The sequence below is a fragment of the Aythya ferina genome (assembly GCF_964211825.1).
Source record: "Aythya ferina genome assembly, chromosome: 15".
NCBI lineage: Eukaryota > Metazoa > Chordata > Aves > Anseriformes > Anatidae > Aythya > Aythya ferina.
Genome location: NC_140314.1, coordinates 15,104,614 through 15,132,229, shown reverse-complemented (window position 1 = coordinate 15,132,229; position 27,616 = coordinate 15,104,614). Strand labels below are relative to the sequence as shown.

At 37.5% G+C, this 27,616-nt stretch overlaps 1 protein-coding gene across 33 annotated transcripts in view; it reads left to right on the top strand.

Annotated features, from left to right (window-relative positions):
- The window catches only part of RBFOX1 (RNA binding fox-1 homolog 1), an 873,300-nt gene that overhangs the window by 224,978 nt on the left and 620,706 nt on the right, over positions 1 to 27,616 (top strand). For 7 of the 33 annotated variants that reach the window (XM_084536908.1, XM_084536919.1, XM_084536941.1 and 4 more), the window contains one exon: positions 14,705 to 14,767. The exons of 20 other annotated variants lie outside the window; for them this stretch is intronic. In XM_084536908.1, coding sequence (XP_084393034.1) covers positions 14,705 to 14,767 — 63 coding nt within the window. Of the gene's footprint in view, positions 1 to 6,044; positions 6,190 to 14,704; positions 14,768 to 23,598; positions 23,707 to 27,616 lie in introns of those variants that run through there. 6 more of the 33 variants (XM_084536946.1, XM_084536922.1, XM_084536936.1 and 3 more) reach the window with 3 other exon arrangements.

Sequence of the window (27,616 nt, the reverse complement as noted above, 5' to 3'; positions counted from 1 at the left end):
ATCACATCCCATTGAAATGTGCTCGTGGAAACCATGTCCTTTGAAAAGTACAAAATGAGTAAACAAACAGGAAAATGATTGCATCCTGGTTAGATGGGTAAGACTGTAATTTAATGTGCTGAAATTAAAATCTTTTGGGGTTCCATTCAATTTTAATACTAATGCATCATAAAATCTAGACTTTTAGACTGTTTTTAGCAGTATTTGCCATAGGATAAGTATGAAGTTGAGTGGATATTTTATTATAAATTGAAAGTTTATACTAACATAACATTGCAGTTGAGTTGCCACTGGATAAATTTATGCGAGAACTCTTTGAAGACAAATTTATGGTGAAATTCATCCTTTCAGCAGAAAACTACTGAAAGAGATATAGGGTTTCTTGTATTACCTTGTGAAATATAAGATGGGAAAAAGTTGTCGTGTTAATATTTTAACAAGATTAATCCCTACGTGCCCCCTATTGATTTTTTGGGGATCCTGGCATATGGCAATGCCCCTGTGGGGAAGCAGATACTTGCTGTATGGTAGGAGAGTCTCCTTTGCAAGTGTCCTTGTGTCCAGCATTTTCCGCTGTATTGGGTGAGACTCCCTTGTTGATTGTTTTGCTGAATTCTTTTCATCCATGTGGGCAGTGGTCCTGCAGGGCCACTTAATCAGATGCGTAATACATTTTTACTGATTATTTTAAACTACATATGGAACCGTGTCTTTGTCAAATTGTTTTCTATAGCACAGTATTGTGTTTGTGTGCCTGTCTTACTGATTTCTCTCATCATGAATTGGATTCAAAGTGTGCCTTATTGTCCTTGTCTCCAGCACCCTATTTGAAAGATTTCCTCTGGATTCGTTTGTTTTAAAAAACATTATCTATCATTTTACATGGTGACTTCCTCATTGTAAATGTGACATCTTTCTCTTCTTTTTTCAATCTAATATTAAGTTTAAGAAGTGGTAATTTTAGGGGAAAAAACTGTAAACACATGTTGAACTGATATATGAGAGTATGATAAAGATGGGTTTCTTCTGGTTCTTTGTTTTATGATACTGACTCAAGGACTTATTTCCAGGCTCATATATGCAAAAGAAATGCAGTGCTGACCTGCTGCAAAATTAAAAGTGATTTCCCTATATGCACAACCCATAGCAGTTTAGATTTAGAATAAACTGGTCAAGAAAAAAACAGTTCAGCTAAACAAATATTTTTATTCTATTTGTTTGATTAGGGAGACTTAGGTGGGGTTAGTGTGGACTTAGGGTAGTGATTAGGGTTAGGGTTCCAAGAGAGAGAAAGCGCAGGGTCCTGCTGTGAGTGGGGTTGCATAAAGGCTGCCAAAACGTTCAGGTCTACCAAAAGGCAATGTAGTGTTCAATGTGTGCAACGTAGCTGTTGTACAACAGGACCTAGCCTAGTACAGTTTACACACTATTGTCAATTGCTCATTTGCATTTAGGCAACCCTATCCTGTATTCTGAGGTTCCGACCCTACGTGTGAAACTGTATGAGTAAATTTGTGGCCAAATCCTGGTCATGTTCTCTTTAGTAACAGGTGAATTAGAATTTCACATGTGAGAATTTTCACCTCTGTGGGAGCATGTTTTGATTATGATGCTGATTATTATCATCACCTTTTTGTTGTAGCTTGTTGTCTCACACTGGCAGAGGATTTTTTTTTTCTGTAAACTCTTTAGTTAGTCGCAAATTTCTTTTAAATATTGGCTTCTGTTTCCAGCAAGGTATTGTTAGCAAAGCTTATCTTTTTGTGCTTCTTAATTTTTAATACCTAAGTCTTCTTGTGGCTCTGGCTATGTAAGCATAATAATACACTCCTGAAAACCCCTTCTAGATATTACTTTCCAATTCATTTTTTTTTTCATATGAAAGCCTTCACAGTAGTACTTGATAATACAAAGAAGAAAATACTATATTTTTCAAAATATGTTTTGTCTGTATCTTGTGTCAGGTATATTTGCTGTTAGGAAAAAAACAAAACAAAACAAAACAAAGTCTTAGGTGAATTTATAGAAACTAGGTTAAATAATGATTACTTGTCCCAGTTTAAATTGTGTCCCAGATTTGAACATCACATTATCTAGTCAAATAATATAAATTAATAGGGAGACTGTTTCATAGTTGATTCTCAGTTTCCCATGAGATGATACCTTATTAAATGAATTTGATCTCCTAGAGTTTCATGCATTTCTGTCTTTGTTTTTAGAATTATTTGTTTCCAATGGCAAAAACAAAAAACAAAAACCAACACAACAGTAGAAATGCTGCTTTGCTTAGGAAGAATACAATTTTTCCAAATAATTTTGAGTACTTCCAAATATTTTAATATTCATGGTTGTATAATATAACTTAATAAGTAAAATTAGAACTTGTGCTTTCTGGGTCACCATTTCAAAAATGCCTGCGTACAGAAGTACCTTGTATTTTCTTCAAATTATCATCACTGTTATTCTCAGATAAAGGCCAGGATAAAAATGGGGCAAGGAGCCAAGCTGCGCTCTCACCCTTCAGCTTAATTTACCAAATTCAGCTGTGGAAATGTAGTGGGTTCATGTGGCAAGCGTTTGGTACCAGGGGGCCATAGGGTTGGCTTTTGCGAGAAGAATTCAGAAGCTGCCCCAAGCTAGATAAGGGCCCTGCTGCTGACAAGAGCCATAAGTGATGATGTTTGCGCATTTGTGAGAGCATGTTTAAGAAAGGAAGAAAAAAAACCAACTGTGGGATACAGCAGCTGGGAGAGTGAGAGGAGTGAGAAACAGCCTTGCATACACCAGGGTCAGTGAAGAAGGAGGGGGAGAGGTGCTCCAGGTGCTGGAGCTAAAGCTCCTGCGTGGTCTGTGGAGAGGCCCCAGGTGGAGCAGGTTGTCCCCCTGCAACCCATGGTGTACCCCATGGAGCAGATCTCCATGCTGCAGCCTGTGGAGGAGCCCCCAGTGGACTCCCCTTTGAGGAGGGGGAGTGAGAGAGCGGTTGTGGTGGAGCTACACACTAGAGTAAAACCTCCACAGGGAAGCATTGTCAGTGTAGTGTGTACCTGTTCTATCAATCTCCAGGACTCTCATAAGCTTACCTAAATAATTTATTTCCAAATTAAAGCACCCCTGCTCTGGAAAAACATGACATCAATTTTAGTCATTTTCTATATGTCAAGTACAATGCATTTTGTTAAGATAACCTTAACACATTTATATTTTAATGAGACACGTTGATAGAAATTTCTCAGAAAGATATTTAAGGCTAAGGTCACAAAGGTGTTCAGTGTCATTATGTTGTTGAACCAATTTATAAAGCACTTCGTTCTATTTTGATAAACTTAAAGCAATAGTGCTATAGGTAGCTGGGAATGAGGACAAAGGGGAGAAGTAAGGTGGGGAAGGGGAGAGGCAAATAGGAGCAGAGGAGCCTTATGAGAAAGTCTTCTTGTTTTCTGTCTGAACAAGCAGCAAGGTGAAGAAATCTGAAAGTTCTCTGAGCTGTAAAAGCTTATGGGGGCAGAGGTGGCTTTAGAAGAGTTGAGGCAGTACAGTGGGTGCTGTGCGATATCTCCAAAAAGTAGAGTGGCAATACTGCCTCAATATCAGTCTTGGATTACAGTTACCTTACACCGCATGACCGGTACTCAGGTGACATACATCTTCGTACAGCTCTGTAACCAGGTGCTTAGTAAGCACAGAGACTTAAGCTTCCACTAGAGTACATTTCAATGTATTTCAAGTACTAGTGACAGTAATAGAGGAGTTGTATCACAGTTCAAATGTCATGATGTTACAATGAAATTAATTGTAATTACATTAATATATTGTAGATCTTGAGCAACAAATAGTCCTTTGTCTTCAGAAGATGTACACGAATTGATGCAATGTTTTGGAACAATCTAATATAGTTGGAATTCTGTAACTGTAATAGAAAAATGGTTTGAGTTCAGTGAGCAAAAAGATGACTTTTCCAGCAGCTTTTTCTTGCTATTTATAGTTATATATTTCCTGTAGTAAAGGAAAATGATATGGTGTTGTAGCGATTCATAACGGTATTAGGAATATACTTCATTTAAAGATGGTATTTCATAACAAATATAACTGACATGCAAACCTGATATAAATAAGAGTCACAGAAAAATTGTGTTTGCTGAGGAAGGGAATGCTACTTGTAAAACAGGGATTTCTGTTATCTCCATTTCCACTGAAAATACTAATTCTGGTTCATTTTACTGCAGACAGCCTAGTATGAGGTAATCTGCACTGACAGCAGTGAGAATCATTCCACTACACAGTAATTAAATAAAAGACAAGATGGTAGAATCAAAAGAAGGCATTGAGGCGACACTGACCTACTTTACTGAATCAGAGGAATAGATACAGAAAAATTGCTTTAAGATCCAGGAGCTAACCTTTAAGTGCTGAAAGTAACAGATCTTGTGCAGGGCGCTGAATCTCAAGCTTGTTACATTAGTAGCATCGACATCAAGAAGTTATGAGTTGCTATTAAAACCTTACACATCATTTAATTTTGATATATTTAAAAAATGGGGTATTCTCAGAAATCTGCAAGTGAAAAACAATTACACTGTGCATTGTGTTGGGGAATTTTTATTGTATGCCTTGAGGTGAATTAGATACACATTTGTGCTTAAATATGAAGAGATTGAAAGAGCAATGCACTGGAGAGAGCCCTACTGCCCTAAGCAGTTTGACCAGGAGGCCACAAAGGTGCAGGATGAGTCGATTCCTTACACTCAGTGACACCAGCACGGACCCCGTGAGTGTCAGCCCCGCAATGGGTTCATCACCCAGCACTGGCTCTGCTGCCTCAAGGTGCTCCCAGAGCACCGTCATTCCTCGATCCCTTCAGGACGTTGCTGTGGCCTTTCCTATCTTATCTGCAAGAGGAACTTCGCTCTCTGACATGGAGTCATTCTGCCTCTGGCATTCCTGCTGCCGGCCAGCTTAATGTGTTCTGCTATCAGGCTTTTCGCCCTCTGTTCCGGGTCACTCCTTGGTCACAAATCGCCAGTGCTGAGTAGTTACAGTTTGAACTTCCCCTTTAGCAATAAATTTCCCCATTACAACAAATTTAATTGCTCCTTCTAAAACATCTGGAGTCTATTTGAGCAGAAGGATAATATTGGGTCAAAATAGCTTGTGCAGATCCTTGTGATTCTGTTTTTATTTTATTCATTTTTCCACTCGTCTTGGGAAGGACATTTCCAGATGCTTTCAACATGGATTCATCGCAGGATCATCTTTATTTTTACTGTTTCTCACTGTCCTTTAGAATATTCTAAGCTGTCCATTAAGACATGGTTTAATCTCACTCTGTTGCTGTCTTTTATTTATATATATAAATTCAGGAGAATGTTTTGCCTAAACAAAGCTAAAGATTGTAAGCTTTCATTGTACGTTTCATTGTTATGAAGAGAACATGGTCAACACAAAGTGGGGCTTTTGTCTAGTGTCTGTAATCTTATTCTAAAACTTCAGGGTGAAATACAAGGCCAATGTGGGGCAAGTTTTCACATACCTCTGTTTCTGTTCTTAAGTTAGTTGGAGGTGTGGTAGAGAGAAGAGGAAATCACTTGAAGGAGAGAAAATACTGTTTAGTTTTGTGTTAGCTATAGGCTTAATAAGGAATCCATTGAAAGTCCTTTTATCTCTTTTTGTTGTGATAAATAACAATGCTAAATAAATTGCTAAATACCAAAGTGGCAGAACTGAACGTAGTGTGGTGCACTGTAGGCATCTCGTTGCCTTCCTCCAGTCACACAGCTCTGTCGCAAAGAGTGATCTCTTGTGCTGAAGAAACATCTGAACTTCTGAAGCACTGGTAGACACGTGTCCTGGTTTCGGCTAGGATAGAGTTAATTTTCCTCCTACTAGCTGGTAGAGTGCTGTGTTTTGGATTAGGATGAGAAGAGTGCTGATAACATGCTGATGTTTTAATTGTTGCAGAGCAGTGCTTACACCAAGCCAAGGACTTTTCAGCTTCTCACTCTGTCCTGCCAGTGGGCAGGCTGGGGGTGCAGCAGGAGCTGGGAGGGGACAGACCCAGGACAGCTGACCCAAAGTGGCCAAAAGGGTATTCCATACATCTGGCGTCATGCTGGACAATTAATACAGTGGGGCTGGCCGGGATGGGGGAGCCAGCTGCTCAGGGATAGGCTGGGCATCTGTCAGCGGGTGGTGAGTATTGTGCATCACTTGTTTTGTACATTTTATTAGTAGTAATACTATTATCACCATTATTATTATCCTTTCTTTTCTGTCCTAATAAGCTGTCTTTATCTCAACCCAGGGGCTTTCATTTTTTTTTCTGATTCTCTCCCCCATCCTGGGGGGGGGGGAGGGAAGGGAAGGTGGGAGGGAGGAAGAGAGGAAGGGGCTGTGTGGCGCTTGGCTGTCAGCTGGGTTAAACCACAACACAGAAGTGAGAAATTAACAGTAAATGGTACACTTGACAAGATGCTCTCTAGTGCAGCAGCTGATGGTACTGTATTGCTAAGTAATAATTAATAGTAATAATGAACTTGTAGAGATTGCATATGTTAGAGTTGTAGTGATGGTGACGGAAGGATTGATGTTGGATCTTACAGTTCACGTTTGACTCTCCTATTATTTGTCTGATTGGATTGTCTTGTTGCTCAAAATGTAATAGCAAATCTAAGTGGTGTGGGCATGATAGGAACTGATGGAGTGTGACTCAGAGTCTTATCTTTTTTAGTTCTTAAATTGGTAAATTCCTTTTGTTTCCATCATATTTAGAAAGAGAACATACTGTTGTTTGCAAGACATATTTTAGGAGTTTTGTCTGGCTCAGCCAAGTTTTCATAGGTGACAGTAGTAATATCAGTTGGTCTAACTGGTAGTTGTTAGGAGAAGGAATGAAGTTCTTTGCAGTAAAACTGTCCAAGGGAAAATTGCAATACCAAAACTGTTGCTTGGAGTTACTTCCCTTTTCACTGATTGTTTCAATATAGTCTTCCAGTGATGCTGAACTTAATTTTTTTATACTCGCTATGAAAAATAGCGAGTATATACATGTAATAGGGATATTTCATGTATGAGGGATGATCCAGCATTTCAGATGTTCTCAGGCCAGAAATACTAGTTGATGCATGTGGGCTCTATTAAGACTATAAAGGAGTTTGTGATAATTAAGCCAGCATTGCACACTTTGTGGTAGGCTAAATGTGTTTACCAATTTAATACTCTCTTCGTGAATGTGAGCCTGTAAAGAAAACTGTTTTTCTTAAGAGGAAACCTGATATAATCTTACTTGGGCTGTAGAGAAGTCCATAACCTTAAGAGGGTCTCAGTGCTCCTGACTTTGTGGTGTATTTGAAAATAATACTCAGAGCACAGAAGTACGAAGGAATTGTGCCATGAAGTTCAAGAAAAGATACTGTGAAAAGAAATCTAGCATGAAAACTAGGTCCAAATGTTGATCTTCCTCATTGCATTATTTAGTGGATTGCTTTGAGGCCTATAGTGATTCCCTAATATTTTAGACCAATAGGTATCACAATTGAATATCAAACTGTGTTAGGTAATTGATTTACTTGTATCCATATAATATGCATTTAATAAGATTGCAAGCGCTGTTTAGGATGAGTAGTGTATTCAGCCACCAAAAGGGGGGAGGAAGGGCACGGTTATAATCCCAGAGCTGTGCACCAAAAGAGCAGGGAAACCCAGCTGGGCTGTTGAGTGCAGGAGCAGCCTGGAGAGGCTTGTGGTTCTTCTTGGAGACCAGCAGAACTTGGCTGAACAAGGTGTTGGAGCACTGTGCTCCAGCCCAGAAGTTAACCTTGCTTTGAGCAGGCAGGTGGACAGGAGCCCTCAGTTGGTCCATTCCCACTTGAGGTATTTTGTGAGTCAAGCAGTTGTTCCTTGGGGCAGCTGCACAGCTAAAGGTGCTGTCACGTTCCAGTATGTCAAATCGTACAGACCTGAGCACATCTAACAACAAATGCTGTCCTTCCAGTTAATTGAATTCTGAAGAGTTGTTCCCTCGTTTCTTTCTTTCCTTTTTTTTTTTTTTTTTAAAGTAACTTGCTTACCAGATTTTCTATTCCCTCTCAGCTGTTCCAATGTATTTAAGGAAAATCAAATCTCTTCAGTCAATTTTAATTCCATAATGTATTTAGAATAAGTACTAGAAAATTCAATTGTCTTCAGTAACGATATTTGTTTTGTTAGATCTTCAAGTAGTTTGATATATATATTTTTTTTTTAGAAGGCGGCTTTAGGAAACATTTGTTTCAGTTTATTTAGAGAATGACCTTCAGTACTGATAGCACTTTGTTGCAGTGCACTTCGCTTTTTTTGTGCACTGTTTAAATAATGAATTGTAAATTAACATAGTTAAATAGGAGATGACTACACAAATTTCTGTATAAATTGGAAAACTTCGCCATGTGTTCTACAAGGACAATCTTTACTGGTTGTGGATATTTTTGTTTCATAAAACCTTTTCAAAGGTATTCCAAATATCTTACTTGCCAGAACAATAAGGTATATAAATAAATAGCCCTTGTACTATAGAGGGGTAGAAAAGTAAGGGTGTTTTATGAGTCAGTTGTTTTCCTAAGTGGCTGCTTTTAAAAGTGTAAGGGACTAAAATAAATAAAAGATTCTGGGAAGAACAATTTATGTTTCAAAAAACATAGAAAACAGTAAAAAAAAAAAACACACCCCAAACCTGTATTTTCCTTTATTGTGTTTGTAACGTGATCGGTTTTATGGAATTTAGAATACTAAATAGCACTTCAGATAGTTGGTAAGATTGCAAACTACTTTTTCCTTCAGATGTCCGGGAACATGTTTTTTCATTTACATTCAGCTAAAATTACCTGTCATATGCAGATGATCATGCAATATCTGCCAATGTCCTACCCTAAGACAGTTATAGCAAATGGTCAAATGTATTCATATGGAAGTTGTTTAAACACAACTATATCTAGTTTTTCCTGTAATTATTAACACTATTTTACTCCTAAAGACTCAGTCTGCATTGAATTAACTACTTCTAGACTATTTCCACAAATTTTGTATCAAAGAGACAGTATTTCAACCTTTTATTTATTTATTTATTTTTGCAAGACAAATACTCTACTTGAACAGTCTCGGTTATTATATATCAGCATATTGAATATTTATGGTAAGAATGACAAATAGTTTACCCAGTGCGGAATATACTGCTGTGTAAAGAAAGCAGGTCCTATTATTTAATTGTGTGACTCTGTTAAAGAGTTAATTTAGAAGCAAAATGAGAACATAGCACTGAGACTTACAAAACTGACTCTCTGAGCATTGAATCGGCAATTTGAGATGCATATGAAAAATACAAAGTCAATTAGTGCATTAAAGATGCAGTTTCTTGAATAAACCCAAATAACTGTGGTATCAGCAGGCTCACCTTCACTTCAGTAACAAAAGACACTGATAAACCAAATCTCCACTAGGGGTTGGATAATTGTGATGTTTGATAATATGGTTATTATGACACATTACTTGCTAACTAAACTTTACAAGATCTCTATACAAGTATGTATAATACAAATAAGCATTTATGTGCACACACATACCTACATGCATACATAAAGATATATGGGTGTAGTTAGACTGAAATATAAAATTGAGTCATTGGGAGAGTTTTGGAGTTTTAGTAATTACTTTTCTGGATCTAGGCCCTGGAACGTGTCCAGAGAAGGGCTACAAAGCTGGTGAAGGGCATGGAGCACAGGTTCTGTGAGGAGCGGCTGAGGGAACTGGGGGTGTTTGGGCTGGAGAAGAGGAGGCTCAGGGGAGACCTCATTGCTCTCTACAGCTACCTGAAGGGAAGGTGTGGGGAGCTGGGGGTCGGCCTCTTCTCTCAGGTAACTAGTGATAGGACTAGAGGGAATGGCCTCAAGTTGCACCAGGGGAGGTTCAGGTTGGAAATGAGGAGACATTTCTTCTCAGAAAGAGCAGTCAGGCATTGGAACGGGTTGCCCAGGGAGGCGGCGGAGTTACCATACCTGGGGGTGTTTTAAGAAGAGGTTGGACATGGTGCTTAGGGACATGGTTTAGTGGGTGACGTAGGGTGATGGTTGGACCAGATGATCTTGGAGGTGTTTTCCAACCTTAATGATTCTACGTTATACATCAGAAATCACTTCCCTTCAATTTTGTTGTGTACTACTTTTAGCTATAGTTAAAAACAAAAACAAAAAACACCACTCTTTTGGAATCTAAAGAACTATATTATCACATAAATAAGTATTTATGAGTGTAAAAGAAACTATTGAATCATAGTGTAGATAAAGAACTTCATTATATTTTTTGTTTGTTTGTTTGCTTTTCTCCTTGTACATAAGTCTGTTTTTGCATACTTCCCTGGGATTCTTGAAGTTCCAGTATGCTCCCTACATTGTGGCATGTTACAGTGCTTTGATGCATATAGGTAACTCTCAGTCTGCCCTTCTGACTCCAGTGATACCAGCTCTCAAACTGATCTATGCATCATCTTTTTCAAACAAACTTTGGAGAATTCTTTTAAATAATTCTTTTAAAGAACGCCATATTCCGAGGAATTAAATGACACATTAAATGAAGCTCATGGACTTAGCTTTATCACTAGACAGAATTAGCAAGAAAAGATTTATTTAGAAATGTATATTTAAGTAACAAAACAATAATAAAAAAAAAGCACCAAAAGGCATTACGCTTCTGTTTATCAGTGAAGACATTCCCTGATTGCTTCCATTTTTCTTTCTCCTAAAATAAACTATCATCTCTTTCTCTTGAAGGAACCTCTTTCACTTCTGTTGTCAAAGGCAGCTTTTCTTTCCTCTTTCCCAGCTCCTGCACCCAAGCAGCGATCTACCTTCTCAGCCAGCCCAGCTGGTTTGTTGTATTTTTGCCCAATTGCCTTATGCACAACAAATCCCATTTTTATTTTCTTATTTTTTTTTATTTTTATTTTTGTGGATAGTAAAGTCAGTAGTGGGGTTTTCATTTCTGTCTTTTTAGGTTTATTTCTGAGAATCAAACTGCAGTTTTGCCTTGGCTATCAGAGTTTGTAATTCCTTATTATATAAAGACATATAAATAATAGTATGGTAGTGTTATTATCTACAGAATAAAGCACCATTTGCACTCACTTTTTATTTTGAATGCAAATACTGTATTGATTTTGCAATGGGAAGACATGCAGGTCAGAAATAGAGTAAACAATGAGCAATCAACAACAAAGCAGCGGTTCAAGATACTATGGAGAATTACTGAGTTCCAGTCAGAAACAACAGAAGGAAGGTTATCAAGACAGTAAAACTAGAAAAAAAAAAAAAAAAAAAAAAAAAAAAAAGAGAGAGAAGACATTCAGATACTGAAAGGATTTTTACTGCATGCAGTCAATACTAGCTTTTTAAGAGTAAGAACTGGAATGTGTGGCTTGTATTGTAGCTCACTTCAAACAAAAGTAATACATCACTGTTTGCTTGCATCTCTTAATAATGTCTATAAGAAGACAACAGTTTTCATTTAACAACCACACCACAAAAAGTGAACTAACTCTTTAACTGCTAATGCTAAACTAAAAGTCTAGTCATAAGTCTCATCTATCAACGAAGGGAGAAAAAAGTGTGTGAATTGGAAAAGAGCCATGAAGCACAAGCTGGCTGCCTGTGCAGCTCTGGATCATCTGGTATGAAACAAAACATCATTCGCAATGAACCGTCTCTCAGAATCCCCTGTTTAGAAATATTAAAATTATATAAAATATAATTACCCATAGTATTCTCCTGGAGAAACTGGCTGCTCCTGGCTTGGACAGGTGTGGGGTTTGCTTGGTGAAGAACTGGCTGGCTGCTGGCTGAAGAAATCCTGGCCAGAGGAGTTAGTTCCGTTGGTGGCCAGTCACCAGTGGCGTTTCCCAGGGCTCAGTACTGGGGCCAGTTTTGTTTCACATTTTTATCAGTGATCTGGATGATGAGATCGAGTGCACCCTCAGTAAATTTTATAAATGATACCAAGTTAGGCAGGACCGTTGGTCTGCTTGAGGATAGGAAGGCTTTGCAGAGGTGGACAGCCTGGCTCAATGGGCTTAGGCCAGTCACATCACATTCAACAAGGGCAAATGCTGGGTGCTGCGGTTGGGTCACAACCCCACACAGTGAGTACAGGCTGGGGAAAGAGCAGCTGGAAAGCTGCCTGGCAGAAAGGGATCTGGGGGTGCTGGTAGACAGCTGGCTGAATGTGAGCCAGCAGAGTGCCCAGGTGACCAAGAAGGCCAATGGCATCAAGGCCTGCCAGAAATAGCGTGGCCAGCAGGACCAGAGGAGTGGCTGTCCCCTTGTATGCAGCACTGGTGAGACCGCTTCTTAAATATCGTGTTCAGTTTGAGGCCCCTTGCCAAGAGAAGGAAATGGAGTTGCTTGAGCATGTGCAGAGAAGAGCAAGGAAGCTGGTGAAGCGATTGGAAAACAAGACTTATGGGGCGTGGCTAAGTGATCTGGGGCTGTTTAGTCTGAAGAAGAGGAGGCTCAGGGGAGACCTCATCATGATCTACCACTGCCTGAAAGTAGGTTGCTGTGAGGGGGGCGTCAGTCTCTTTTCTCAGGTGACAGGTGATAGAAAATGGTCTCAAGGTACAGCAGAGGAAGTTTAGATTGGATATCAGGAAGAATTTTTTCATGGGAAGGCTGGTCTGGCATTGGAACAGGTTGCCCAGGGAAGGGATGGAGTCCCCATCCCTGGAGGTATTGAAGAGACACATGGATGTGGCACTAAGGGATGTGGCTTAGTGATGGGATATGGTGGGTCAGTTCAGAGACTAGATTTGATGATCTTGGAGGTCTTTTCCAATCTAAATGATGCTTTGATTTGTAGACTTCCCTAGGCAGAGTCAAATAATACATCAGGAATATTGTTTTTTTTTTTTCTCTTATGTCTTCATTTGGTAAGTTACTCTTAATTCAGCGTGCTTTTATAGTATTACATTTGGTCTTGGAGTGAGACATTTTGTGGCAGTAAAACCCTTTTTATCTAATATGTTTATTTCAGGCCAACAGAGAGATTTTTCTTCCTATTCAGGCAGTGACTTGGTTCCTGTGTACTTGCCATCTGTTTTTCAGCTTAGAATTTTTGTTTTCAAAATATGCTACCGTACATAATCTGTACAGCATGTTGCATGTTATTTAAGCCCCTTTATTTTTAGGGGGTTTGGGTTTCCCAATATTCTTTGCCATTTAGGTGGTGTGTTTCATAACCCTGACATAACATCCTGAATTTATGAAAAATAAAAATGGGAGATTAGGTAGGATGGGATGTTAGAGAATACTAGTAATACTATAATTTAACAGAATCGGTATAGTAGCAATGTGCATTCACTTGAGAGTGAATTGGGATGCTTTGTGGATAGTAGTATCCTCTGAGGAATGGATGCAAATTGCAACTCCCTTGGCAGGGATGTCCATTTGCTAATGTTGCTCCTCATAGACTCACAGTTGCTCTAAATTTTTAATAAATCTGCATGTTATATTTCTACTTTTTGATTACTGCCCTTTCAAGAGAATGTCTCTGCAGTGCTACAGATGCTGGTTAGTTGCCTGTAGGAAATAATTCCTAATATGAATGCAAATTAGTAATAATAACAGTATCTTCCAACAATATTTTTTTTTGAACTGTTATGATGGTAAACTGATAGGATGCAGTGCTGGGAATAGAGCTAAAGGAAAGGTAACCAGTGTTCTTTGGGGTGATGTAGATACAGATGCTGCTTTTCATTAAATATGCTGAGTGACTGCAAAAAAGGATTTGCAAGTCCTTCTGATTACACCAGTCACTGAACAGGGATGTTTTAGCACTGCTGAATAGGAGAGGGCCATCACTGCACTTTTGAACCATGTCATTCCTGACATGTCAAAAGGACTTTAACTCTTCGGGCTATTCTGAAACAGGCAGGATTGAAAGGTCAAAAATTGCTACAGTGGTAAAAGAACTTGAAGAAAAGGAAGACTATAATGTTTGCGTAGATTGCCAGACACATCTTTCCCTGTGTAGCAGAGACCTTCGTTAATCTTAGGCAACCACTAGAATGATCATATATTCCAGAGTAACTGAACAGCTGTTTTTCAGTTGATGCACTCAAATATATCTATTTTCTAACCACAGTTCTTCTTTCACTTTTTCTGTACACATCTTTTCCCCATTCTGTAGTCCATCTGAGCTTGCTATTTGGAGGAATTGTAATAAATGTAGGCATTATCCCTTTCTGCTGCCAAATAATCAGAAAGTATCTAGTGTAACTTGAATTGAGTAACGCTGCATTGATTTCAAGAAACTGGTGCTGTTTGTTGTGAACATACTCTTTCAGTATGTTGTGAATAAAACAGAACTGTCACAAGCCGGTTCAATCTCTAGGCACTTCTCTGTTAATTTGTTACATGTTTTGCTTTTTGTAGTGTAAGTTGTTGATTTTTTAAAAATTTAAGCCTAATAATGTTGCAGGCTCCTTGAATCTGCAGCAGCCCTGACCTCTAATTAAATTTATTCAAGAACTCACACAAATTTCATACTGCTGTACATCTTTTTAATTCTAAGCGTTGGCAGAGTTCTAATATGTGTGCATCCAGAAAAACTTAGGGAGCTCTGCTCAAGGCAGGGAGCCAGCAGTTCTCTAATGAATCTGCGCAGTATTATTCTTCTGTTCTTCCAGATGAGAGAAACAATACTGTGCTGCCTTCTGCTTCCCTACTTTGTCCTGCTTGGGTGCTTCGAGGTAAGGCACAGCTCAGAGTCTTGCTCAGTTGATAGACTGTGGTCTGCCTATGATTGTGCTTGTAATGCTACTGCTTTGACTTTTTGCTCTTGTGGTTCCTTTCTGTGTGCTTTAAGGCTACTGACTGAAGTCAATTCCTCAGTCATAGAATCATAGAAACACAGAATCATTAAAGTTGTAGAAGACCTCCAAGATCTTCTGGTCCAACCGTCCCCCTACCACCAATATCACCCACTAAGCACCACATCCAACCTTTCCTTAAACACCCCCAGGGATGGTGACTCCGCCACCTCCCTGGGCAACCTGCTCCAGTGCCTAACTGCTCTTTCTGAGAAGAAATGTCTCCTCATTTCCAGCTTTTCCAGTCCATGGAGGGTGTTATTCATTTTATTTTATTTATTTATTTACTTGTTTGTTTGTTTGTTTAGCCTCAGTTATGTCAATACATGGTCTTGGAGATACCTTTTATACTCATGTCAGTGTTTCAAAGATCCTGTGCGTCAAAACCAGATTCTATACTCAAACACACAAAAAAAAATCCATCCAGATTGTCTGATGTTGAAGGGCTCAGCCACATGTATTCCCTCTGGAAAGAGGGGGAGAAGTGGGAAAGGAATGGGAGGTGGCGTTGGAAGTGAAAGTCTTTTTCTTACTTTCATCTAGCTTAAAACTGATCTTTATGTCTAAACTGCCACTACCACCTAGTTTCTAGGCCCTTTTTAGATAGCTGCACTTGTTTTTTCTAAACCTTTTTCTGTCTACCTGCAGAACTTTCCTAGTCTGTCAGGAAACAGAGATGGTTTACTCCTTAAAGAAACGTGGGCAATACTTAAATACTTTTTCTTCCCATTGCATTTTTTTTTCCTATTGCAACTTTCATATCATTGCTTTACCCTGAACTACTGTTTTATGTCAGGTGACAGACAGTCATTTTTCTGAATAAATGAAGTCTCCCTTTAGTCATCGAAAAGTCCCAGTCTCATTACTACGTGGAAGGAGAGACTAACAAAACCTTGGATAAGGAAGAGCTATCTGATGACAGAGGCAAAACTTAACTTCCAGTGGATCTGTCTTGTAGTAAAAGTAATGTATGCCCTCTATTGAACAAGTAACCTATTGATTACAGCATAGGAACTGTACTGTTATATAGCTTTTTCATTTAATGGATAAAAATGTCTATAGCTTTTTTTCAAGTTGGTTTTGAGAAGTAATAAGGGTTACAGCCTGTGTAACAAAGTACCTCTTAACAGTTATGGTATCTTTTGGCTCTAAGAGCCACTTCGTCACTTTATGTTTGTCTAAGGACAGTGAACAATTTGCATTTACATCTATGTAATTTCAAGATAAAGTGATTCTGTGATTATCTGTTTAAAAAATCTTCTTCAGTGGCTTTCTTCTATCCATCTGAAAATCCATCTGAAAAAATAAATGTACTACTGAATGCATTTACCAACTATAGAAAGGCTTCTGTTTTATTTGACTGGCTGTTGTAAGCATTTCTTTTTATACATTTGTTCTGTATAAATTCACGAACGTCAGGAATATCAATTCTGACATATCGCTGGGGAGAGCTCCTGAGATATTAACACTGTTACCCTTGCAGATGAGTAAAAGGGCTGGGGATGTTGATTCTTTAACAAGACATCTCTTCCCAAAATGTTTCTCGATCATTCTTATTAAATAAGCTAACAAAAATAAATTCCTCAAAATAGAGCAGAGATCTCTACATTGTTCAATTTGACTTCTCTTTTGTTGTGTTTAGCTACTTTTTTCTAAGTTCTTTAATAACCAAATTATCTTATGTATTGTTTAACTTATATATTTCCCATACATAAAAATACATATTTATATATAAATAGGAAAATTTTATATGAAATAGGACATTTCATGTCCTTCTGCCATTACTGAAGAGAAGTAAAGAAGGTTAAACAACCTTGGCAGGTGATCAGCCATTAAAAGGATTAAAAAGATCTAGTTACTAAGGCTTTTATATTCAAGTTGAATAGACAATCTTTCGCTCAAAATACTAATTTTGCAGTCTGAACAGAACTGCATCGCAGTATGCATTGCCTCTGTTGGTGGATTTAGTTGATTAAGATTCAGGTAACCATTCTTGAATAAAAACCTGTTTTACTCCTGAATACTGCTTTATTCTGCTCAAGTTTTGTAATTCATCTTGCAGCGAGGCTTTTTTTTTCCCTCCCTAGAAGTTTTGGCAGCCTCCTTGTGTTCTGTCTTACCTACTTGCTGCCTACCCATGTTCCTCAAGAAAATTTCTGTTTTCTCAGAACAGATCGTGGCATACTAGTATCTCTTTTGAAAGTCATGAGAAGCTGAGGAATCATGGATCTCTCTTCATTAAAGTGATGTTTGTGGTTGTCTAAAGAGTTCTTTTTCATTTTTCGACATTCTTGAAACTGTCTGCTAGTCAATGATTTCATCCACTCTTTCAATTAGTGCCTCCACTTAACCACAGAATAAGGGTATTTTTCAAGTTTGATGTTTCTGTGTTTTCTCATTATCCCTGCCTCGGTTGTAAAATTTATTTATTTATTTAAATCTTGTTTATCTATCTGGGTATTTAAAATCAGTTTAACGTTGTTCTCAGCACCACAGAAAATTAAGTGCATTTTTCATATAGGTCAGTTAGATTATTTTTGTCTCCCTTCTGAATTCTAAAGAAATGGTAGTTTAATAGCATTGATACGTTGCCAGAATTAGCATTCTCTTTTTACAACTTGTTTTAAGAACTTGGAGCATCATATAATTTGATTTTATAATGTTGAAAGCTAATCAGCTCAGTTATGTGCTTCTTTGTATTTGGGAAGATGAATTGCATTATTAGACATTTTGTATATAACTGTATAACTAGAGGCCAAATATTCAGAAGAAACGCTTTAGATAAGTCACTTTACTAATTCATAGCTGGTGCAGAGGGATTTCAGATGGGTTAAATAAACTGGGAATTCTGGTTATTTAGTAAGACCTATGACAGAGCCATGCACGTATACATGAGACATCATGCTTTACAGGAAAAGCAAATCGGGGCTTGATATGTATAAAAACATAAGGCACGGGAAAGCTAGTGTCCTTGACCATGATGCCCTGAACTAGGATGAATGTACTTTGTATTCAGTAACATGCTATATACTACACATATCTATGAAAATTCATATATTGTTCACATTAATGACATTGTGATCTCCGTTGTTATTACAGGGTGCCTAGTACTTTCTCAGATAGTACATTTTGGTGAGTGATACTGCTTTGTCTCAATATATCCAGTCCTTTTCCTCAGCTGTCCAGGTGGCAAAGAAACACATCTGAGCAGCATCTATCTCCTTGTCATTAATTTTATTTTTATTTTTTTATTTTTAAAAATAATAACAAAAGGCAGTTGTGCTAGTGCCTTGAGGTTCATTTTGCACTTACATCCTGCACTTAACTTCTGATTGTGGTCATACATGACACTTTGTCATCAGTGCACCACTTAGTGTGACCTCTATCTGATGCTGAAGAATTTCCTAAGTCTTTAAGAATAATGTTCTGAGCAAAATAGATCTAAATGAATATATTGGGTAAAATAAATTCACCTGTGAAACAGACCTGTAAATCTTCCCATGACCCTCTTCACTAAAGGGAGTTGTTTATAGCATTATATTAAAACAGGAATAGCAAATAAATCTATATAGATATTCAATAGCAATTTAAGAGGGAGAACTGCATGGCTTGGGAGATTACAGAATATGGAATTTTGTACTTCCAGGTCATTCCCTTGAATTAAAATATACTCTTGGTAGTAATAAAAATTTGTTACCAGATGACAGCTCTTCAGTTGCAGGTACGAAATGAGTTGACAGTTTCTATCCAGCTGGTAATAGGCAGATGGTTACTACACAGAAAAAAGAGCATCGCAGCTGACACTATTAAATACTTTTATTGACAGTCTTAATGGGGTGGTCAGCAGTTAAACAGGTAATTGCAGAGTCAGCTTTTTGACCTTGGATTTGATTCTTCTATGGTGTTCTTTTAAGCAGTAGTTTTTGTGTAGATAAAAGTTTAACAGATAATATATTTTTCTCCTTTATTTAGTAGTGTTAAACATTTAATGAGCAGTAAGAGTTAAGGGTACTTTCTAAACTATTGCTAAGTAGCAGAAATTCCTTATTATAGACTGTATTGTTCCTTATTTTGTATGGCCTTTGCAACAAGGGAAGGATTGGTAAGCAAGTGTATTTAATAAGTATTTTGGCAGAGGTTAACGTTAATTTTCCTCACCTTTTCTTTCGGGCTTTCCATTGTTGTCACTGTTGAATAAGAAAGCTAATTTATTATGGATGTATAGGTGTCCTGGTTTCAGTTAGAACAGAATTTTCTTCCTAGTAGCTGGTGGAATGCTGTGTTTTGGCTTGGGATGAGAAGAGTGCTGGTAACACCCCGATGTTTTAATTGTTGCAGAGCAGTGCTTATACCAAGCCAAGGACATCTCAGCCTTTTGCTCTGTCCTGCCAGTGGGCAGGCTGGGGGTGCAGTAAGAGCTGGGAGGGGACAGACCCAGGACAGCTGACCCAAAGTGGCCAAAGGGGTATTCCATACCATCTGACGTCATGCTAAACAATATATAGGGGTGGCTAGCCGGGGGAGGGGGCCGGACTGCTCGGGGTTAGGCTGGGCATCGGTCAGCGGGTGGTGAGCAATTGCATTGTGCATCACTTGTTTGTACATATTATTAGTAGTAGTACTATTATCACCATTGTATTATTATTATTATTATTATTATTATTATTATTATTATTATTATTATTATTATCCTGTCTTATTAAACTGTCTTTATCTCAACTCACGGGCTTCACTTTCCATTTCTCTCCCCCGTCCCAGAGAAGGAGCGGGAGGGTGAGCGAACGGCTGCGTGGTGTTTAGCTGCCAGCCGGGTTAAACCACGACAATAGGTGTAACAGAACAGAATTGCTTTTGAAGAGAAGATGCAGTGCATTTAATGTGTCTTCAGACTGTTGTCCTTTGCTGTCTGTAGAAGTTGAAATGCTCTGACAAGTTCCTGTGACTGCTCTGTGACTCATGAAGTGGGAAGTTCTACAGGAGCTCCTACAAAGCAGTTCTTCACTGATGAAACTAAATCATCTTTCTTGTGTTTTCTCAGAGGCTTGTTTTGCTCACATTGTGGGGGAGTTTTTTGTGAAGTTCTTGCTATCACACTAATAAATGCAACAGGAAAAACAATTGCCTTGTGACTCCTGAAATGCAGGCAGTATCATTAACATCATAATAAATGTGCCTCCAGATAACTAGCATTACTGAGGTAACGCAACTATCATGAAAAAGAAAGGAATGGATTTGCAAAAGAACACACACACATATAAATATATACGTATGTATATCTGCACACCTAATTCTGTAAGTAAAGGATGTGGAAGAGGAGTGGTTTATAATGACAGGAGGACTTTATAGGGATACATCATATGTTACGGTAAAGACTTGCAAAACAGCATTATGTCATGTAGCTGTCAAGCTAACTCTTGACCTCTTTGAAGGTGGACACCAATCATTTTCATGTAGCTCACCATCAAGTAAGAAGAGGACAGATATGAATTTTGAGACACATGGTTTGATCTTGGTGATGGGAAATTATTCAGGTTTATAAAATATTGTGACGTTGTACTGGACATAACTGTTGCCTTTGGCTGGAAGCATTATCAGCACAATGATATGGCTATTGGAAGATGCAGAGATAAAAAAAAAAAAAAAGCAAACAGAACTTAAATTGAAACACCTGCAATTATTTAGGTATTTAATTTTTTTTTTCTGTCATGTTCTTGATCTTAAAATTAAATATGTTATGCTTTTTGCTGTCTCATATCTTCATACTCTTCAGTGAAGCCACTTGATATATCTGTCACTTATAGCGTAACCTTTAACAGTATTTCTGAATTATACACAGCATTTGTAAGAAATGTATTCATTTGTGAATAATTAGGAAAATCAATTTACAAACTCAACACAGGATACTAATAGCCCTGAAGGCAACAAGGTTAGCTACAAGTTTCAGCACAATGTGTTTTTGTTATTTTTATGTGGAGTTCTTGATATTGGTACGAAAAGTTTTAAACAGAAATATTGAAAGACTTGTATCATAGGAACTAATAGGAGCTAATAAAATAAAACTTGGCATGAAGTAGCAATCTTAACGCTGATGAACATGGCAAGTATGCAATCTTTCCACTTGAGGACAGTTAACACAGATGGCAGAACTGATTTTACCATGTGCTATATGTCTTATTAATAGCCATGCCAATTAATATAAAATCCAAAGCCTACTTCTTTGTTCCACTATTATGGACAGTAGTTTATTTTGGGTATGTTTTCTGTAAAGTATCAGAGTATATTTATTTCATTTATTGCTCTCCTCATTCTTCTCCCTGTCTCTCCTGGTTCCATTCTCTCTCCGCCCCCTCCTCTATATTGTTACCATTGTACATGTTTTTGAACTGTGTTGAAGACCAAGTATACATGAACTAAGGTGTTATTTAAGCTTTCTAGAAAGATTTCTGCTTGTGGACTTCTCCCATACTAAACTAAAATTTTAAATCAGGTCTTGTGCATTGGTCTTATTCTTTTGGAAAAGAAGATGAAATCCTATCCTTTTCAGAGGGTGACTTAGCATCCCAGCAGAGAATAATTAAGTGACATTCTAGAAACAAGTATAGTATATGTGCAGATTCCATAACAATAATTGTGTCAGTGTAATAGGAATAATTGTATCTTTGAGTTGACTACATCAGGTTTGTAAAGACTGGGCTGGGCCAGAGATCCTATTCTATGTTCTCTAGGTGATCTAAAAAAAAAAAGTCATTCTGTGAGAAAGAAGATGGACATAACTAATTGCAACCCCAAACCGATAAACTGTGGAGGGACTCTAGTACAAATCAAATAAAGAAAGCCTTGTAATTAAGAATGGAGTGTTGTAAAAAATAGTCTGCTAAAAGTGAGGCCATTAAACCAAGAAGTGACATACAACCCAGACACATTGACAAGAACAAAGAACGTGCCATTTGTTATTTCTTCTGGGCCTGCCAGAATTATAAGCAGCCAATGTAGTAGGTAAACTTTGGTGAACATGTAGATTGATGTAATAGTCCTGGACTTGTCCTAGATAAACTGTGCTATATTCTGGAAAGTCGATTGAGTTACTATTACTGTTCAACTGTGTTGTCTCCTGCACAGTCTAGAATTGCAAATGCTGAGCTGGTGTCAGATTTGCTGCAGCAGTAAAAGTGAATTGCAATCCACATCTTCAGTCTGGCAGGACAGAGTTTAAGAAAGTTTATGGTTGAAGGCTTGAAATTTGAGTGAGCTGCCTCTTGAGACTGCTAAGGAGTCTGAACAGCTGCAGAACTTGACAATTGTATTGATTTTTTTTTTTTTTTAATTTTTATTTCTTTTTTAAGATTCAATGTTCTAAAACCTTTGCAAGCCACATATATGATGAAAGCCCCCTTTGGAGTAGGAGATGCTGTTATAGCTCCTAGCATCAGTTTATATTAGGGAATATGTATCATAGATTTCACTTTCTAATTTACACATTTCATCTGTGTAAATTTCATCAGCCTGCTGCTGCAGGTTTTTTTCCCCTCCTCATTTGGTCTGCTGCAGATTTTTTTCCCCTCCTCATTTGGTAGTTGTGATACCAGTTCTGTCTGCATTTTTTTATAGGCACATGTGCTTTTATGATTTTATGAAAAATGTACTGCGGATCTAGAACAGTTGTTAAGGCATAACATTCCTGGTTGCTGAACGTCTGTTCTGTCTGGGAACATGCTTTGTTGAAATTCAATTACCATTTTCTCATTCTTGAGTTAAGACTCATCAATGCAAATAAAGTTATGTGTTCACAATAGGTAGAAGTATTTATAGTAGGCAAAGGAGAAGAAATAAAAGGGAAATAAAAAGAGAACCATTCCTAATTCACTCATTTTGAGGCTAGACTTTATGAAATTGGCGAGGCAATTTAATTGCAGTTAGTGGTGTGTCAAATAGCACCTTTAGCATAAAAGACACTGTCCCTGAACTTTACCTTAGTAATTGGAAGAAATAAATTTGAAAGCAGGGGCCTAAACATCATTCTAGTTTGAAATAACATATTCCATTTCTCAATTTTGTGTTTGAATTTAATAAAAAAGAACATATAAACCCAAACTTTTTAAACAACACAGCATAGAATATTTCATTTGGTGGCTAGGAGTGTTCTCTATCTTCAGCAAAAAGCATAATCTGATTTTGACAAGCAGTTGAGAAATACAGTGATATTACATTAATATTTTCCTTGATTTACATCTAATCTTACTAATTAAGAAGGAATATTACAAGAATGCATTTGCATGCATGCCTTCACACACTAGCAGTGAAAACATCTCCATAAATTGGAATGGCACTATATCCCATGGTGCCTTGACAGAACAGGGAGCAAGGCACACTTAAACATCCTATGGTAAACACAGCACAAAAAAATCTTGTCCATATTGATAGTTATGGAAAAGTAGAAGAACAAGTCATATATGTGGTGAAATTACCCCAGAATTCTGTCACAAATGCCAGAGATTTACAGTTTTGGAGTTCTCCGAAAAAGAGGTGATACTTTTGTTTTTTGTGTTTTCTTGATGGATTGCTATTTGAATACTTTTTTAGCTTTTGGAACTGATAAAAAGTTGTAATTAGTTAATCCAGTATTTTTCAAGGAGATAAATTATGCTACCTATGTTATGATTTGGAATCTCTTTCCTCTATTTTAAGAATAAACATTATTTCCTCTTTTGCAGTCTTCCAAAAACTTTCCAGAACATCATAGAAGGTTTTCTGGGCCTCTGAAATTGCTTCATATGTCCTAAAGAAAAATCAAGTATCTGAGTTAAAAAAGTCATTTTCAGGTATTCAAGAATTCGTTGCTTTCTAATCTTGTTCTTTTGTGGGATTATCATGTTAACATCTCAACTAACTGCATCCTTTTAAGGAAAAGTAGGAAAAAAGATGTCAACAGGTAGACAAAGACAATTGATAGCTTTCCTTTTTACTTCTGTTGAGTAATAGTCTATTTATTTATTTATTTTTAAGCATAAAAATCATAAAATGTTTTGTAATCTTTCATAACCAGAAAGGTCTTTGTTAAGCCTTGGTCTTTATAAGCTTTTATCTATGCTCTTAAGCTTGTCATACATGCCAATGCTTCTTAAAAATTCAACCTAGTTTCTACTCCCTATGCTTCCCTGTCAGAATATACCCAATCTGATATCTTATCATTCTTATCTCTTCTCCAAAACACTAATGTGAATGTCTTAAATATGATTTTGTGAAGTTCACGCCGTCTTAGGCTCTTTTTTCTGCCCCTCGTGTTACCAGATCCCTCCTTATCTCTCTACTTTTTCTTCATATTGTGTGATAATTTCCTTGTAATCTGGACACCTATATCTGTGTGCACACAGACACATACACACATATGCATGTGTGCCCACTTACATAAAGAAAAAAATCCAATGTATGCTGAATTATACAGTTCATAAAAGGCACGCAGCAAAGCAATCTTTTTGTCTTGACTCTTCAAAACACCTGACACTTTGCTCATTTATTTCATCATACCAAGAAACCAATAACTTACACAAGGAAATCAGAATAGAAATATAAAATAATAAGAAACCATACTAAATTATCATTATTTTATATATCTGAATTTCTAGGCTTTGCTTTTTGCTTGCTTTTTTTATCTCCTTATAGAGTAGTGTTTACAGTTTACTGTTTGCTTTTTTATTTTAATAAGATTTTTTTGTCATTGTGGGAAGAGTGAAACCTCCTATTTCCAGATGTATGTTGTGTAAACTCAGTTTATACAATTATATTTCAAGGTGACCTTTTTTTTGGGCTATAACATGAGGACATATGTACTGCACTGTACATTTACTAGGTGTTTATCTCTGTAATAGTTTTAATTCTTGGCTGTAGGTCAGTTGGTTTGGTGAAGGATACTTCAGTGCTGTTATTTTTATTTATCACAAATTCAGCAGATTTATATAGATCAAAGAGATATATAGAGATATAGGTCAAAGAGATGATTAAAAGCCAATTTTACTTTCTTCTTTTGTAAATCCTCAAATGTTTCCCAAATAACCATATGGTTATTTGGTTTAATAATTTATGTTTTGACGAATAGTAATTTTCTATGAGCGACTGTATGTAGGAAACCCAGTAATTAGCTACATCACTACTTTTTGGTTAAAAGTGCTTTCTATAAGCATATGTAGTGTCCATACGTATCTATTGCAGACACGAGCTGATGAGTAGTAGTAGCTTTTCAAGCATACTACAAGTTATGTTTCCTTTAGGAACACACAAAATTTCTACAGTCTGTGTTTCTACTTGTACAAATATTTTAGGAATAAGCATACTGGTGTCTCCAAGATGTAATTAAAAAAATAAATAAAATGTGAGGAGCATGGTTTTGTTGGGCTGCAGCATAAGTAAGTGAAATAATTTGAAACCATGGTGTAACTGGTATTGTTTCTATTGCCTTCCCCCCCCCCCCCCCACTTCTGTCAATTTCTGTCTTGGGTTTTCAGCTCTGGTTTATCAAAAATGCGGCTTTATTGGGTATCTGAGAGATGCCAGTACTTCGATTGGCTATTCAGTCTCTGTCCATTGGTCTAGGATAACCAACGTTTGCACCAAAAATTATCTTCTCTCCAGCTGGATAGGGACATTTCATCATCTTTATAAACTGAGGTTACCATTATGTTATAATTGTAGGCAATTATTTCCCATTCTCTTACAAATTTCCAATTCTCTTACAAATCTCTGACCAATTCTAGCCATGATACATGTGGCAATGAGGGCAGGGAAGACCAATCAAAGCTTGTAAGAGTTCCTGTTGCTGCAATGCAACTAATTGCCTTCTATCCCTGCTGCCTTTGCCACTGGTCACTTGTTTCTGAACGTATCTGTCATCTTTCCTAAAGCTTCCTGTTCCTAGGTGATTACCTTTCATGCTCAGATTCCAGAATCACAGAATCTAGGTTGGAAGAGACCTCCAAGATCACCTAGTCCAACCTCTGACCTAACACTAACCAGTCCTCCACTAAACCATATCCCTAAGCTCTACATCTAAATGTCTTTTAAAGACCTCCAGGGATGGTGACTCAAACACTTCCCTGGGCAGCCCACTCCAATGCCTAACAACCCTTTTGGTAAATAAGTTCTTCCTAAGATCCAACCTAAAACTCCCCTGGCGCAACTTTAGCCCATTCCCCCTCGTCCTGTCACCAGGACATTTGATGATTGAGCTCGCTAGAGGCTTAGCTGGGAGCTTAAATACTGTCCCTCTGCATACACTTGCTGGGACACCAGACTTGCTGGGACCCTTGCTGTATTTTATTCCCCTTCTGATTTTTTTCTTCACCCTGTAAGTCTACAGAAGTATACCTTCACTGACCCCACCCTCAAATTCCTGCTTGCTTATTTTCTGATCTGCGAATTCCTACTGTAGCCCCACCTCCTAAAACCACCAGATTTTGTTGAGAAAGAAGGCTTAATCAGGCAAAATGCAGCAGGTGCAGCTTCTCTTACTATACTGGAAGGTGGTACTTTATGGAAGTCCTCCCAGCCAGCTTTCCATTGTAGTCCAACTTTAATATAGTTTTTGGCTAGCACAGAAGTGTTTCCTTTCATAAGTCTGATTTTGCATCCTCTCAAGTAAAAACAGAGTATTTTTACTTGTTTTGGAGAATAACTATCACCTTTCATCATGCAGTGGAATTACTAAATATGAAATAAACAGAGCTGCAGCATTTGATCATCATCTTTCTTTTTGTGTACTAAGAACAGTCACTGTGGAAACATTGGAGTTTCTCAAAGGAATTTTTGTAAGCGTTGGTCCAATTATTACATCAATCACCAATGATTTCCTCTTCTTTTTCAGGAGAATTTCCACATATGGGAGGACATAATGCTTATTATGCAAAATATCAGGTGCTACTTAAATTAAATTTGGTAGAAGTTATTGATGTAGTGAAAGAAGGTGAGCAGAGGACCAAGCAGATGATTAGAATCTCGGAGCACATGATGGATAGCGAGAGTCAGAACTGAGTTTGCTTGGGGGGTAAGAGGGTATTTTATTATATTCTTCAAGCTAGCCAATGGTATATAAAAGATAGAGCCAGACTGCTTGTGGAAGTGCACAATGAAAGCAGGAGAGATGATGGATGCAAGCAGCAACATAGGACCTTCCTCTCAGTTATTAGAAAAAAAATGTTACTAAGTGGTTATACAAACACTGGAGCAAAGAACCAGAGAGGCTGTGGGATCACTGTTCTTAGATATATTGATAGAGTCAGGAATGTTTTCAAAATAAATTGATATTGTCTTAACAGTAGATTATCCATAACTGACCTGAAGAAACACAGTAAGTAGGGAAACAGGCTATTTTTTATTTATTTCTTTGAAGCATCTGATATGACCTCAGAGAGAAAGATACAGAATTGGATGGGTCGATATTTTAAAGCATAAAATCTGTATTTTGTGTATAGTGTTTTCTTTTGGGGCTCTGTAATAGGCTTCCTATTTCTTCTACAAGTTTCCAAATTTTGCGTTCAGCTTGAGTAAGGTTAGACTATTTTTCTAATAGATTCACTATCTTATACTGTAAATGGTGCCAGTAGTGTATGTCTTTATGTGTGTAAATCATCAACCGTATGAGATTTCAGTTCTGTCTGCCCACTTATGAGACATTTAAAATGTATTTTTGATAATGAAAATCATAATGTAAATCTCACACAGAGACGGATTTTGAAATGC